The 12270-nt window shown below is 38.7% G+C and overlaps 1 protein-coding gene across 4 annotated transcripts in view; it reads right to left on the reverse strand.

Moving 5' to 3' along the window:
- The window catches only part of Slc44a1 (solute carrier family 44 member 1), a 185292-nt gene that overhangs the window by 97253 nt on the left and 75769 nt on the right, over positions 1 to 12270 (reverse strand). For 3 of the 4 annotated variants that reach the window (XM_076845732.2, XM_076845731.2, XM_076845729.1), the window contains exon 4: positions 3418 to 3554. The exons of the other annotated variant lie outside the window; for it this stretch is intronic. In XM_076845732.2, the coding sequence (XP_076701847.1) occupies positions 3418 to 3554 (137 nt within the window). The remainder of the gene's footprint in view (positions 1 to 3417; positions 3555 to 12270) is intronic. 4 annotated transcript variants of the gene reach the window in all.

Genomic DNA, 12270 nt, shown 5'->3' on the forward strand with positions numbered 1-12270 from the left:
TTCCCCTATGTTGCTTCTAAGAGTTTTACACATGTAGCTCTTACATTTAGGCTCTTTCATGGACTTTTAACTAGTTTATCTTACAGATTTGAAAATTTCCCACTTAAACCTGAATCGTCCATTAAAGACACTCCTCTGAAATTAATAATTGAGCCTTATATATTTTAGATAAAAGGCCTCTGTATTTTCTAACTATTTCTGTTAGAACCTTGGCTATAGATACCAATAAAAATTACCTGTTCCTTTTCAATCAACTTGTGCTTCAAATAATGGAAGATAAGTTATAAAGATCAGAGGAGGGGAGCATAGTTAATGCAAAAAGCAGAGAAAGAAATCTCTCAGTGATAAAGATAATATTGCAACTAAATTTTACCAGGTCCAATTTTAAGTCACCAATCCAAAGAAACAGCAGAGGTTCTTTGAAAAATTAATTCAGAAATTCCAACTTGGATTTTTTCCTAAAATAAGATAGGTAGGCCTCCACACCAGAAGCTCTCTCTCCATTTGAACTATACAGCTTTTCTACTTGCCTTTTGAAGTTACCATCCTCTACTATGTGCTTCTTGATGCTGTCATTATTTTTTTATACTGAACTTACTGGTTTATTTTATATACAACAACTCCAAAGCCTAAGGGTGCATTTGTAGCTGGGCACTGATTTAAGAAGTCTGTTTTCTGAAAGAGTGTTTATTGATTAAAACTTCTTGAACACTTACTTTGTGCAAAACACTGTGGGAAATGCAAAACTGCAAAACACACCAGGAGCACCTTCTTAAACTAGACCTAAATAGACCACACTCGGTATCAGTTTCATTTGGGAGGACACTGGCCTGCGGGCAACACAGGCCAACAGGAAGGCATGGGTCATCTCTCCTAAAGGAACCATCAAGCAAGGCCATATAATTGAGCTAGAGGTAGCTCTTGCCTGGCCCTTCAGATTAAAGCTAAGTTTCAAGATGCCAAGGCTTACATCCAGTAGGTTTGAGAGCGCATGTTCAAAGCGGACAAGTTTATGATTATATCAGAGATTTGATTGCCAGTATAAGACATATAGAGACTTTTGTTTTTCACCACTGATAATTTCTGAGCAATGGGTTGGTGTTAATTAAAATTCTAGCAACATTCGCATGAGAGCAGTATGTAAAGGAGTTAGAACTAGACAAAAATTGGAGGCAGAAAGACTATTACATTACAGTAGAAGAATAATAATGTCAACACCAGCAGCCAAGACCATTTTTTAGCAACTTGCTATTTTCCATACATTGTTACAAGTATTCTTTCTCCATGTATTGACTTACTATAAAAATCCTAATGAGGCACATTAGGTATATACATTATCTCTGCATCACAAATGGGGAAACTGATATATAGAAAGGTAAAGCAACTTCCCCAGAGTCTCACAACTACTAAGCAGAAGGAGCAACAGTTGAACCCAAACAATCTGACTTCAGAGGCCATACTCTTAATATACCACCTCTCAGGGCTGGGGTGGTGGTTCAGCGGTAGAGTGCTCACTTAGCATGTGCGAGGCCCTGGGTTCGATCCTCAGCACCACATAAAAATAAATATATAAAAAAGGTATTGTGTCCAACTACAATTAAAAATAAATATTAAAAAAAATACCACCTATCAGGTATATTGATCTACTCATAATGTGTAAGAGTTTGGAAAAACCCTTCAGGAATAACTCAGACTTCCCTAAGAAACCTGATAATGATAAAGCTGGTAGGTTTGGAAAAAAGGTTTAGCAAGGCAAATGTGGGGATATCATGTGGGGATTGAAAATGAGATCTTAAACAGTATTTGGCACCTCTTCACTCACTGCCTATCACATGCCGAGTATTATTCATGCACCATCTCATTTAATCTTCATAACCTATGAGGTATTATTTTTTTAAATACTTCTTTATTTTAATTGTAGATGGGCACAATACTTTTTATTTTATTTATTTATGTGTGCTGAGGCTTGAACCCAATGCCTCATGAATGCAAGACAAGGCTCTACCACTGAGCCACAACCCCAGCACCGAGGTATTATTTTTAATTCACCTTTTTTTCAGATTAGGAAATCTAGATTCAGAGAAGCTACCACTCATTACAGAGCCAATTAGTGACTGAATCAGAATTGGAATCCAGATTCAAATCAACAGCATGCCTTTTCTACCATCTTATGCCTAGGACATGAAGTGGTAGCCCAGGAATGCTGCCAGTCCTGCAGCCCCAGAAGGCCAGCAATCCTATCCCACCCCATCTAAGAGATGCAGGAGTCTTGCTGATGTGTGCATAGCTATAGCCCCAGGCTGTATCTCCACCCAACTAGAGTTACACTGGGTGAATACAAATCAAGTCAGCTGCAATCCAAGGAACCAAAAACAGCCTTGGATTTGGGAAGGCCTGAGGAGTACTAAATATAAAAACACAATCATGAAACTCAAGGAAGTTCAAAAACCTGGGCTTGAGGGGCCATCAGCACGTAGCCCTCCAAAGTGCTTTAAACAAAAATTCTCTGAAGATAACTGAAACAAGCTATTTGGAGCTGAGGATAACACATTTGAAGATAAGAATCTCCAGGGAACAGAGCTAGATTACATAAAACTGGCTCTTCTGGTTTTCTCAGCTAATTCCCATACATTTAACCTCAAAGTTCCTCAAACCTATTCTTACAGAAACAGTCATGACATAATGTTAAATTTAAAAAGAAGAACACAAAGTTATATGTACACTAACACACTGAAAAAAGAACTGATGGAAGACTTTTGATTTTTACTTTATACTTTTGTCTGAAATTTTCCTTTTCATATTACCCTGTTAATCATAGGCTAAAACACACACACACAGGCCCAAACTGAAATATTTTTAATCAACACTTGTCAAGAAAGGAAAATATCCAAATTTTACAGAGTAGTCTAATAATTTCCAAATACTCATCAGGCTATATATCAAAATCACCTGAAGCATTTAGAAAAAACACAAATTTCCAGAACCCAAAGACCTACTCAGAAGTTCCGCAGCAGGGGCCTAGGAATCTAATAAGAGTTTTGTTTTGTTTTTGAGTAAAGGTGTGAAATAATCTATGGTGTGGTCAGTTTTTGTTTTTTTTGCTTTTTTACTTTTTGAGATGGAATCTTATTATGTTGCTCAAACAACCTGGAACCTCCTGCCTCAAGCATCCTGATAGCTGGGACTACAGGTACACACCACGGAGTATGGTGAATATCTAGAGTTTTAATAAGCTCCCTAGGTTGACTCCAATATTTTTAAATAAGGAAATCCAAAATTACTTCAATTCTTTTTCTTTTTAAGGTTCTTTGATCACTTATTTAATGTCAGGACAAATTCATATGGGAATGTAAAGACATAATATTTAACAGTGAGATAAAGGATTGGAGTGTAGATGTAGATGGCCTAAAATCTCACCATTCGTCTCTGCAAACTTCTGGACATCACTCAAGGTTTTCAATTCTTGTCTTGGACATGCTGCTACACACAGTGCTACAGACTTAATCTTCCGGTTTATCAAGTCCAGATTGCATGGATCCAAAAAGAACACATACCTAAAGTATGGAGAAAAAAACTGAGATATTACTTCACAAAACACATTCTATTTCACTGTGTATTTGATTAAGCCTAAAAGCAAAGAACATACTCTTTCACAATAAACATTTCACTAATCTAATCATCAGTAATTTTTAGAAAACAACCACTTACACATATAATGTGGGAATGGGGTAACTGAAGGACAAAGTTTTCAGAATGTATTTTTCTAACAGTAACATTTTTGTGTTGTGTGCATATAGGTTTTATCATGAGAAATTATCTATTTAGTGGTCTCATTTTGTCAAACTTGTACTAAAAAATTTACTAGAATATCCCAATACAGCAATATGACATGAATCATAGTTTTTATGCAAGCTATAAATGCTCCTTAATTAATTCAGTTAATTTTAATTATCATAATGAATATATATAGGGGCTGGGGTTGTGGCTCAGTGGTAGAGTGCTTGCCTAGCATGTGTGAGGCACTGGGTTCTATCCCTGGCACCACATAAAAATAAAAAAAAAAAAAAAACAAGTAAAATAAAGGTATTGTGTCCATCTACATGTAAAAAATATTTAAAATAATGAATATATAAATATGAATATGTGTATATAAATTAATATGTACTGAATTGATTATATAAAGTTGAATGGAAACAAGAAAGATACACCAACATCTCAGTCATCTCTAGGTGTTAGAATAAAGTGATTTTGATTTCCTTTCTTTTACTTTTCAGAATTCTCATTTTCTACAAAGAATGCAAATTACTTTTGAATTGAGATAATGGCAATAAATACTATTTATTTAAAAGGTCCATTACAGATAGACAAAATAATCCCTCAATCCTAAATAATTCTCCCTGGATCTTGGACATTTGTATTTTTAAAAAGGGAAGATTAATTAAAAGTCATAGGACAACAGATAATTTTAATGTGATAAAGCAGAAGACATGACAAAGATTACAGATGTTATCTCTTGCCCAAATTGAAAGTGAGGCCAGAACACTCTCAGCTGAGAGAAGCAAAGGGTGACGCTAAGGATGGAGGGAGGGAGTGTCAGAAGGAAGGCTTGAGTAAAGAACCTGCATCCCCGGGCTCAATTCTACTGAGTCCTTGGAAAGTTTTATAAAATCGCGCCATCTGTCATAGTCTTTACCACAATGTAACTCAAATCTGCAACTGGAAATGTAACCGAATGTATAAATTAGGCAATCACTTCTCAGCTTTCTGGCTATGATCAAGTGAAAAATAAGGTGAAAAAACTGAGAAGCAAAAAGAATAAAGCCAATGTCTGTGCTAGGATAGAGGCCATAAAAGAACACGGGGGTGGGGTGGGGGGGTGGAACAGTTAAGTAGAAAAAGTGGCGGGCCACCAGAGAGGCCTTTGCACACTGCACACTTCAGTGTAGCCAGGGGATCCGGAACCCAGCAAGAAGGGCCGGTAGAAACTATAGTATAAAGCACTAAACCAAACAACCAAAACCAAAACCAAAACAGTCACCCTCTTAGCGACTCCCAAACCATTAATGTATTAATGTTCTACATAGATAAAAAGAATGCAGAGGCCAACTTTTCTCCAATGCATATTCTTGGCACCTTTGTCTAATATAAGATAAGTGTAATTTTGTGGGTTAGTCTCTGTGTCCTCTATTCTGTATCATTGGTCTACCAGTCTGTTTTGGTGCCAATATCATGCTGTTTTTGTTACTATTGCTCTTCAGTATAGTTTAAAGTCCAGTACAGTGATGTCACCTGCTTCACTCTACCTGCTAAGGATTGCTTTAGCTATTCTAGGTTTCTTATTTTTCCAGATGAATTTCATGATTGTTTTTTCTATTTCTATAAGGAATGTCATTGGAATTCGGATTGGAATTGCATTAAATCTGTATAGTGCTTTGGTAGTATGGTCATTTTGATAATATTAATTCTGCTTATCCAAGAGCAAGGAAGATCTTTCCATCTTCTAAGGTTTTCTTTGATTTCTTTCTTTAGGGTTCTGTAATTTTCATTATACAGATATTTCACCTCTTTCGTTAAGTTGATTCCCAATGGTATAGAATAGAGGACACAGAGACTAAACCCACAAAACTACAATTATCTTATATTAGACAAAGGTGCCAAGAACATGCATTGGAGAAAAAATAGCCTCTTCAACAAATGGTGCTGGGAAAACTGGAAATCCATATGCAATAAAATGAGATTAAACCCCTATCTCTCACCATGCACAAAACTCAACTCAAAATAAAACCAGAGACCCTGCATCTAAATAGAAGAAAAAGTAGGCCCTAATCTCCATCATGTGGAATTAGGCCCCAATTTCCTTAATAAGACTTCTGTGGCACAAGAATTAAAATCATGAATCAATAAATGGGATGGACTCAAACTGAAAAGCTTCTTCTTAGCAAAAGAAACAATCTGTGAGGTGAATAGAGAGCCTACATCTTGGGAGCAAATCTTTACCTCTCACAAATCAGATATAGCACTAATCACTAGGGTATATAAAGAACTCAAAAAGCTAAGCACCAAAAAAACAAATAACCTAATCAATAAATGGGCCAAGGACCTGAAGAGATACTTCTCAGAAGATGATGTACAATCAATCAACAAATACATGAAAAAATGTTCATCATCACTAGCAATTAGAGAAATGCAAATCAAAACCACTCTAAGATTTCATCTCACTCCAGTCAGAATGGCAGTTACTATGCATACAAACAACAATAAGTGTTGGCGAGGATGTGGGGAAAAAGGTAGACTCATACATTGCTGGTGGGACTGCAAATTGGTGCAGCCAATATGGAAAGCAGTATGGAGATTTCTTTGAAAATTGAGAATGGAATCACCATTTGACCCAACTATCCCTCTCCTCAGTCTACACCCAAAGGACTGAAAAACAGCATAGTATAGGGACACAATAGGGACACAGCCACATCAATGTTTATAGCAGCACGATTCACAATAGCTAAACTGTGGAACCAACCTAGGTGCCCTTGAATAGATGAATGGATTAAAAAATGTGGCATATATACACAATGCAATATTACTTAGCAATAAAATCATGGCATTTGCAGGTAAATGGATGAAGTTGGAAAAGATAATGCTAAGTGAAGTTAGCCAATCCCAAAAAACCAAATGCCGAATATTTTCTTTGATATAAGGAGGCTGAATCATAGGGAGGTAGGAAGGGGAAGCATGGGAGGTATAGACGAACTCTAGATAGGGCAGAGGGATTGAGGGATTGGAGGGGAATGGAGGGGGCATGGGGTTATTAATAATGGTGGAATGTGATGATCATTATTATCCAAAGTACATGTATGAAGAAATGAATTGGTGTGAATATACTGTGTATACAACCAGAGATATGAAAAATTGTGCTCTATGTGTAATAAGAATTGTAATGCATTCCGCTGTCATAAATAAATTTAAAAAAAACATAAATCCCAACAACTCTTAAAAAAAAAAAAAAGAAGAAGAATGCAAAGAAGCCAGAAAAGGAATGTGGTTTAGAAGTGGGATTCATGGACAGTTTCCATGCTAATGACAGGAGGCAATAAGGACATAGAGAGAAATATTTCTGGCAACCTTAGGGTAGAAAAAAGCATTCTTTTACTAGTTCTCCTTCCAACTATCCTTTGTACCCAATTGAGCATGTCCGTGCCTGGGTGTGGGTACTATGAACTGCACAAAACCAGATTCTGGACAGGAAATGCCCAGGTCCTTGTGTAGGCAGTCCTAACTAAACCTTTGAATCAATGACCATTGCTAACACCAACACCACTATTAATACCATTAACAATAACAGTACGGTAGCCAAATTTACTGTGTACTTACATGGTACAGTGTACCATGTGCTACACTGAACTTTCACATGTATCAGTGATTTTATCCTCACAATACTGTGGTGTGTCTTGGGAGGTGGGAGTTGAGGTGGATACAAGGTGGGGGAGAGGAGTACAAAGTTCTAAGTGATGAGCAATGCCCTGAGAAAAACGGGCTTAGGGAAAAGGAAAAGGACAGAGGCTGCCAAGGCCTTGCAGCTGGGCTGAGGCTCTCACTGAGAGCCTCCTGAGAACAGAAACACTCATTGTCCTGTGGGCTTCTGCCTCCTCCACTGCCAAAAGTGCCCCCACTATATTTATGTTCCACCCTAAGACACATTCCCTGGATTTACACTAGTGACTGAGCAGCAGCCTCACACCATGCTTTAGTTAGACCAACCTGAACTTGCTTTGGGTTCTTCTCTCTCTTGAGATGGGATCTTGCTAGCCTTTAACTTGCGATTCTCTTGCCTTGGCCTCCTAAGGAGCTCACCACCATGCCTGACTTTTGGTTTTCTCATTTAATAGTTCCCTGACTTTGGGAAACATATTTATCCTTCTAAGCCTCAGTTTCCTTTTCTGTAAAACTGTACATGACCTATTTCAGAGTTTGCTGAATGTTATCCATAATATATATAAAGTACCTAACATATAGCATATGCTCTGTGATTCCTATCATTATTAAGAAAACTACTTGCCTTTCACAAATTTTACATTTGATAGCAAGGCACTACATTCAATAATTTTCTGATAGGAACATAAAACAGGACTACAATACTAATATTTAGTTTTCGTTTGAAAGAAAAATCTGCATGGAAGTGTTTATGACTGCTAGGTTACTAACCTTAATGAGAACTTTTAAGTAGGCCTCCAGAACAGGTCCAGCACAAGGAAATAAGAAAGGAGGATGAGGGGAATTCCATAATGACTATATAATAATGTAAAACTAACACTGCACCTTTTTTCTTTTTGGTCCTGGAAATTAAACCAAGGGGTGCTTAACCGCAGAGCCACATCCATGTTTCCACATTAAATGAAGAATTCTACAAAGGATTCATAAGTTTTAAATAACTTTTACTATAGTATATTGTTACAACTGTTCTATTATTAGTAGTCAATATTTTAATCTCTATCCATGCCTAATTTATAAATTAAATTTTATGAAAGAATATCATATACATATAGGGTTAGGTACTATCCATGGTTTCAGGAAGTCTGCTTAACATCTTAGAATGTATTCCCTGAAGATAAGGAGGGACTGCTGAGTGTAACTAAAACTATGAATCAGTGGTTTTCAACTGAGAGGGTAAAAAAAAACAGGTAAAAAAGCCAAAAACCTTCTAGAAAGATTTATCAAAACCCAGCCCAGTTTCAGTCCCACCAAGCAAATGGTGGGGACAAGGAAGGGCATATGAATTTTGCAAAAGCTTCTCAGGCAATGCTGATGACACACTTTCGCCTCTCTGCTGTATCCCTCCAATATAGCAAACCAATGTCAGAGATAATTCATAAATATAAGTTAAAAGCAAGTTTTTCATTGCTGTTCTTAGTGGTTCTTTTAATAGACCTATTAAAAACAATAGCTTTGTTAAATTTCACATCCTTTAGAGGAACTGCAATAAAACAAAATACCAAAAGTGGAAATGAAAGCAAGATGGGAAGCAATATTAGAGAAAAATACGCCAGAAACTAAACAGCCTAGATACCTGCGGACATTGGCACGCACAACACGCACATAGAGGATAACATGATACACAGAACGCATTTGCAAAGGGAATTTCTAAACACCCTAATCAAGCTTTGAACTGAAAAGTTAGAGGGAAATAGAAAAAAAAATACTCAGACCAAAGTGAAAAGCCAACATACAGAGGGTAGCAAGTAAGGCATGTAAATACACATTATGGTGGAGGTGGCTTCTAGTATTATTTGAGGGAGATAGAAAATAAATTCACTTTAAATTGGTGATTTTGAAATACAAGAACAAACTATGTCCCAAAGGCAGGAAAAGAAGAAATATCTAAATAAAACATTCTGTCTACATAATGAACAAGAGGACAGATGCACAAGAGATGAAACAAAACAATGAGGCAAAAGGAGGGGCACAAAAGTTCAGAAATAGGCACAAGAGCCACACAAGGAGGAGACTTCTGAAAGGCACCTGTGTGCACAGCAAGAAGGTAAAACTGAATGAATGACATGATTCCAGAGAGGGCTGAAAGCTAGTTTAAAGCTGGATTTTGCTTTTAATTTTTCGCTAAAGAGAGGAAAAGGTAAAGAAGACCGACCAAGAATTCACTCTGAGTCACAAAGCATCTTAGGCTCTGTCCTTACAACATCCTAATCCAACAAATGGGGGAACTGATTTAGAAGTCAGGCAACCAACACGAGGCCACATTAGCTTGACTGCTGGGGAGACTGATTCCCAAGTATTACTCTTTCCAATTCAAACTAGAAAGTGAGAATACATGCAATGGAGAGTGATCTGGAGAGTAAATCAGCTTACTCTTCTAGGATGTCTGAGCAGACAGTCCCACTTGGATAAGATGCAGGGCTCTGCTCCAGGTAGGAGGACACCCGTGATAAGGATTAAACCAGATGACGTGATAGGAAAACATCCCATTCATTCAACCAACATTACTTAAGTATTTACTCCTGCAGTAAGGCCTTTTGATAAAAGGTTCATAAAACAGTTTTTGAATGCAAGTAACTTATAGTCTAGAGAGGAAGAGACAAAAATATAACAATCATTTCAAAACCATGCCATTCATGGCAAGATTGAGATGGTAGCTCTGCCTGGACAGTAAGGGGTTAGAGGAAGCATTAAGAAGGAGGAGGCAGCATCTTAGCTACATTTTGAAACTGAGTAGGAATTTTCCAGACAGATGGGGAAGGGAGAACTCCAGGCAAAGGAAACTGCATGCCTAAAAGCAGAGAAGCATGAAAGAGCATATTTAAGGAACTGCAAATGATTTGATAAGGTCGACTATAGGACAAGGCATCAAAGAGCTATGCACCAAGCAGAAGCAGGAAGAGAAGAGGTCGCCATCCTCAGACTCTGGAGGATCTTACAGCTCTACCCCCTTGGGTGACATGCACTCACATGGCCCTGGCACAGTGATGCCCTGGTAAACACAGCCCCTTGGGTTGAAGGCCAGGGCGGGAATGGCTGGGGCACAGCAGCACTGCTCCAGAGATGAGCCTTTGCCATTAAACTGCCTCCTGCTGCCATGGTAACTCTCTGCGGCAAGGCTTTTTGGAGCAAGAGGTGGCAAGCAGATACTGGGTCTGCTGGCCGCCTCCTGCCGAATTTGGCTGCTCTCCTCTCTAATCAGGACGGAAGCACTGCAGCACGGAAGCTGGAGAGCTGGATGAAAAGCCCTCCATCGTCTTCTGCTTTAGTGATTCCTGATGCGTGTCTTCCCCGAAGGGGAATAAAAATGGAGTCTGATCATTTTTCCAATTATTACCTCATATCAATTTACAATTTATAGCTCCTTTTTACAGAGTATGCTGCCGTTGTGAATCACATGAAAGGAAAAGCACCCGCAGTCTAGCAGAGGCTTCTGCTATTACTAACTAGAGGTTACAGAGAGCCCCAAGAGGCTACACTCCACCCACGGTGGATTCTGCACAGAGGAGGCCTCTTATTTCCTGGGGGTGGGAAATGCCAGCAAGGCAAGTCCAGTCGTCTCCTCTGGGGTGGGACTCAAATGCCCATGGAGAGCTGTGTTATAACAGGAGAGAGCTCCAGGGCCAGCACAACCAAGTCAGTAAAACCCAACTAACCGCAACACATAATTAACTTAAATCCTGTTGGCCCCAACTTTCTGGAACAAAGCTAAGAAACAAGTTGAGAGCAGCAATTTGTCTTCAAAATAGTAACTGCAGGGGTTGAGGGTGTAGCTCAGTGGTAGACTGCTTGCCTAACACACAGGAGGCCTTAAGTCCGTCCCTAGCATCAAAACAAAACAAAAAGCCAACCAATACATCAACCCTAGACAGTGGCAGAGGGAGTTGTACAATGTTCACAACACCCCCCCAGCCTGCATGAAGCTATGGTCTGAATGTTTGTCCCCTCAAACCTGTACATTGAAATTTACTTGTTGCTGCGATGGTATTAAGAGGTGAGACCTTTAAGAGGTACTGCCCTCATGAATGGATTAATACCATTATCTCTAGTGTGATTAGTAATTATAAGAGTGGGCTCCTGAGGAAAACTGGAAGTTTGGCCCTCTTGTGCACACTTAGGCATGTTTATTCATTTTTTTCTCTCTTTCTCACTCATTATGAGATGCCTTCTATCATGTTATGATGCAGCAAGAAAACCCTTATCAGATGTAGCCCCTTGATCTTGGGACTTCCCATCCTCCAGAACTGTGAGTCAAATAAATTCTATTGCTTATAATTGACCTGGGCTCTGGTATTCGGTTATAGCAATAGAAAATGAACTAAAACAGACCAAAGAACAGAAAGAGAGGAGGATTGTGGTAACTGGAAAGCTTCATCTATTTAGGCTGATGACAGGGATGTTATCACTGTGTCCCCCATCCTGAAGAAAAGGCAGAAATCTCCTGGGGTTGGGGGAAAGTACCACAAATACTAAGAATGAACCTTACCAATCCCCAAAGAATCAAATGAAGCTAACTGGCACCATAGCCTCCTTTGTTAGCATTTCTCTGGCCCTTGATTTACAGATAACTGCTAAGAAGGGAGAATTTCATAGTTCCTTCTGGTAGTTCAGAGCATCAACAGCTGAAAACAAGTTCAAATAGCAGAGGACCCCCAGGGATCAGACTGAGAATCAACACTCAGAGAACATTTGTCTCTCTCTGACCTTAACTCCCACTGGTCTCCCCTAGTCCCCTTTCTAGTCCTCAAACTCTTTGGCACACACCTTGGGGCCTTTGTACCATCT

Source organism: Callospermophilus lateralis, chromosome 2 (assembly GCF_048772815.1).
Source record: "Callospermophilus lateralis isolate mCalLat2 chromosome 2, mCalLat2.hap1, whole genome shotgun sequence".
Taxonomy (NCBI): domain Eukaryota; kingdom Metazoa; phylum Chordata; class Mammalia; order Rodentia; family Sciuridae; genus Callospermophilus; species Callospermophilus lateralis.